A 4,434-nucleotide genomic window follows, 5' to 3' on the forward strand; every position below is an offset into this window, starting at 1 on the left:
TTTGAAAGCTTTTTTTTTTTTGTCTCCTAAAGTAACAGAAAAGTACCTTAATAAAATGAATGTGTTCTTTTAATCGATTAAAAAAAAAAGAAGTTTATTGGGGGATTTGCTTGAGTTCATGTGGCATGAAGGTAGCAAAGCCAGAGTGTCTACCCAAGTCTGATGGTCTTTGAAGCCTTTGACCATAGGGTTATGCCACCAGCTGGGTTATAGGGGTCATTCAGGTTTTTAAGCTAAGGAAACAGGAAACAGTAAAACCCAGTGCCAGGTCTGGGGCCAGTTTAGAAGTTAATGCACGGAGGAGAATGCCAGCCCAGGACCCCAGGAGTGAGCAGGTGGGGCCACAGGTTAGGGAACGGATGTAGGGGGAGGAAGGTGAGACTTCCTGGAGAGAGAGAGAGAGAGAGTGTGTGTGTGTGTGTGTGTGTGTGTGTGTGTGTGTGTGTGAGTTGCTCAGTCATGTCTGTCTCTTTGCAATCCCATGAACTGTAGCTTGCCAAGATTCTCAGTCCATGGAATTCTCTAGGCAAGAATACTGGAGTGGGTTGCCATTGGGGATCTTCCCATCCCAGGGATCAAACCCGGGTCTCCGGCACTGGGGGGACAAAGACAGACTTGATGATGAGGGTGGGTTTTCAGAGCTGGATGGTACAGGCAGGGCTAGGGAGGAACAGCAGAAGCCTGACAGCAGCCCAATAGCAGACAGCGTTAGGACCTTGGAGCCTGACTTGGATTTCCACCCCGCTGTCCTCTTCACTAGCCTCTGTAACCACAAACTGTTTACTTAACCTGTTTGAGTCTCTGTCTTTTCTCTGGTCAGATGCAGAGCAAATGATCCCTACTTGGCAGAACACGGAGGATATTAGATAGGGAAAAAATAGATATGTAAAGGGACAAACAAGGTTCTTGGCATACAGTCAGCATCTGGTCAGAAGTGGCTCGAAATCTGGGGCTCCAGGCTGGTGTCATGTGTTGGCCCCCCTGAGCTGCAGCAGAAATGGTCCTGGAGCTAGGATTGGGGGGGACTGGTATCTGACTCTGCACTCATTGGATTAATTTTTATTGAATTCCCACTGTGTTCTGGGCCTTGGAGACAAGGTGTGGAGAGGCTGGCAGGAAAACCCACTCATAGCACAAGGTGGAGCCCGCTGAGCAGCCTGAGAGCAGGAGGAGGTCTGTCTTTCTCGGCTCCGTGTCCCAGCGCAGAGCCTGGCACACAGGAGGTATGCGGGACGTATTGGATGGGGTTGTGGAGGCGAAGGGCCTTCTCTGAACACATCAACACTGGAGCAGAGGGGAGACAGAAAGACTGAATTTATAACCACTTTCTATTCTGAAAACTCCCCGGTTGCAGGTGAGGGGTTAAAGAAAAGACAGGAAACTGGGGACCAGGGTTTTGGTTCTCAGGCTCATCACCACATCTTCTTTTCTTCTCTTTTTCTTCCAAATTTGTGTTTGGCTCACCCTTTCCAAGTTCTGCTTTTAAAAATGCTGGAAAATGCCCCCAGGGGTGACCATGTGCCATCAGCAGACAGGGATGGAGGGAAGAAGGAAGAGGGGCCAGAAATAACTGGTGTTATAGGGCTGCCCTTCAAGACCACGGTGGGCTGTGACCCTTGGTAGCCCCCTCTGGTCACCCATCAATGAAAGTAAAAAAAGCACCAAACCCTCTGAGTTTGAAAGTGCCCCAGCTGACCCTGAAACAGCTTCCTGGACAACCTTTCTGGTCTTGTCACATATTTATGTTTATTGGAAGGCTAGTTTTTTCTTCTTCTATTTTTTCATCCTTTCATTAAAAAATATGTTCTTCCATTGCCAAATAAAACCACCGTCTTGTCCTAAAAATCCAAGCAATATATTATTCCTTTATCAGTAGGCTAGTTTTCTCATTTACTGATTTCTCTTAAGTAAATTTAAATGATGTTTACACTAAGGCAGTGTAAGAATGCATGCTTAAGGTAACAAACTTAATGATGTAGAAGTGTAAAAGGAAAATTACTGGAACAGTACCTTCACATCTCATCTTCCCCCCAATTCCACTTGCATCCAGGCCTCTGAAATGGGTTTTGTTTTCTAGATAAGGAGACTCTCGGGAACTTCAAAGACCCAGTCCTCAAAGCCCTTGTTCGGTTGAGGGAGGTGGCCCTTTCTAGTGACAGGGTCATGGGCTGAGGATCTGGATTGGATGGTTGGTTCTGCCATTGATTTGCTGTGTGACCCTCAGGCATTCACATAACCTCTTTGAGTCTCTTGCTGTGTGACCCTCAAGCATCCACATAGCCTGTCTGAGCCTTGGTGACATCCTTCCTAGGCTACCCAGGAGGAAAATTGCGATCTGGACTCTGAGCCCCTGGCATGAGTCACTATCCTGCAGACAGCCCAGGTGACTGTGTTATGTTGTGGGCTTGGCAGGTTGGGGACCAGATTCTGGAGGTGAATGGGCGGAGCTTTCTCAACATCCTGCATGACGAGGCAGTCAGGCTGCTCAAGTCATCCCAGCATCTCATCCTGACCGTGAAGGACGTCGGGAGGCTGCCCCACGCCCGCACCACCGTGGACCAGACCGAGTGGATCGCCAGTTCCCGGATCGGGGACGCTGCCGCCAGCTGCGCAAGGTGCGGCCGTGCCGCGCTCTCACTCTGAGCCCCAGGATCCCAGGGCCGTTCCTGAAAGCCAGTAACAGCCCCTTCCACCCCTGCACCACGCTCTGGGCCCCGAGCTGTGGGGACTGCCCCGGTTCCCTGAGCCTGAGGTCCCACCCCAGGCTCCCTCCCGTTTGCGGGGCCTGACCATGGGCACATCCCCTTTGCTCTTCTGGCCTCAGTTTTCCTTGGAAAGCTGAACCGCAGCCTCCAGTTCGCTCGCTCTTTACTTGCTGTTTAGCAAATCTCATAACTTCCTTTTTGGCCCTTAGTTGCTTTGTCTGAAAAGTGGGAATCCTAACTGCGGCCCGCATTCCAGGTGTGTGGATAAGGATCCCACGAGTGAGTTGCGTGAAAGGGTCTTGGGAGTCATGACGTGAGAGATAGTTGCCAGGTGGCTGCAGAGCTGCTAATAATGTAAGGTGTCACCTTTGGCTTTCCATTTGAAATCCCGAACTGACTGGCGTCCCCCAAGCCGAACACACCCAGGGCATCTCTCTCTCCCTTTCTTCATCCCCTCCTTCCTGTCTTCCTTTCCTTCCCAGTACAGTAATTTTTAAAAATTAGTTACCAACATTTAAAAAGACATCAGGTTTCCCATGGGCGGGGAGGGGGAGAACACCTGGATTTCTGGCTGCTTCTTGAAAATCGGGGATTCTGGAAGCTTGAGACCACATTTTTTTTCATGGAAACAGACTGGAAGAGAGCGGCACCTGCAGGCTGTTTCTCAGCATCTCCAGGTGCCCCCGTCGTCACCCTCCCTGGGCTGGCCTGACCCCGAGACCACGTGGCACTTATTATTTAGTCTCTCCTCTGCGTGTTACCTGACTTGGCCCTACAGGGCATGAAACAACTCAGCAGACCACCTTTTCCTTGCCTGGTTTTGGAAGTGCCATCCACATGGTTGGTCAGGAGTTCAGAAACTGCCCGTCTGTCCAGGGCCTGATATTCCCTTGAGAGGGCCTGGTGAGCGCGGCCCGTGGTTCTCCCAAAGTTTCATTCCTCTCGCTGTAAAGCAGCCATCCCCTGGCCCGTGCCTGTTTGAACTGCTCAGACATCAGGCTGAACGTGCTTGTCTTTCTTCGTAGGTTTCCCGGGGATCTCACAGCAGAAGGGACGAACAAGGTACGCTGCCCTCTGTCTGCGGGCATCTTTGGCTTCTTCACTGGTGCCCGAGTGGGGAGCTCTGGGTCCAGCAGGGTGGGCAACCGGCCGACTGCCTGCGTAGCCTCCTTCCCACACTCATGGGAATGTTCCAGGCCACCAGGTTCCAGGCATCACCCTGGACCCCGGAGTTAGCGGCACGAACAGCACAAATCAGGTCCCCACCCTCGTGGTGGTCACACCCAGTGAAGGAGACACACATCAAAGTGAAGCAAACCTGCGTGCGTATCTCATCAGCAAAGATGTTCAGTGCCTTCCAAGAAAGGCGCCAGGTCTTAGGAGAGAGAACGGCAGATGTTTAGGTGCGGGGAGGGCAGAGGGAGAGGGCGAAGGCTCTCTAAGGTGGCAACACAGTGTCTGGGCTGTAAGCTGAACATGAAGTGGTGGTAGTGAAATCAGAGTCTGGGCAGGAGCTGGAGGGGAGGATGCAGTCAGAGGGCACAGCACGTGCAAGGGCCCTGGGGCAGGTGCCACGCATGGCTTGTTGGTGGGATCGTCAGATCCCATAGGACTTAGTGAGCCGGGGAAGAGGTTTAGCTGCTAAGCCAAATGGGGTGCCATTGAAAGGCTTCACCAGGGGGGCAACATGAGATCTATGTTTTCACGAGGTCACCTCAGCAGCTCTGTG

At 51.7% G+C, this 4,434-nt stretch overlaps 1 protein-coding gene across 1 annotated transcript in view; it reads left to right on the plus strand.

Moving 5' to 3' along the window:
- LOC104985161 (whirlin-like) overlaps positions 1-4,428 on the plus strand; it is a gene marked incomplete at its 5' end in the record, with an annotated part of 69,039 nt that extends 64,611 nt beyond the window's left edge. The window contains 2 exons of the mRNA XM_010835191.1: positions 2,413-2,615; positions 3,731-4,428. Coding sequence (XP_010833493.1) covers positions 2,413-2,615; positions 3,731-3,941 — 414 coding nt within the window. The remainder of the gene's footprint in view (positions 1-2,412; positions 2,616-3,730) is intronic.
- Between the last annotated feature and the right edge of the window lie 6 nt (positions 4,429-4,434).

This window comes from Bison bison, unplaced genomic scaffold, assembly GCF_000754665.1.
Source record: "Bison bison bison isolate TAMUID 2011002044 unplaced genomic scaffold, Bison_UMD1.0 scf7180017864039, whole genome shotgun sequence".
Lineage (NCBI taxonomy): Eukaryota > Metazoa > Chordata > Mammalia > Artiodactyla > Bovidae > Bison > Bison bison.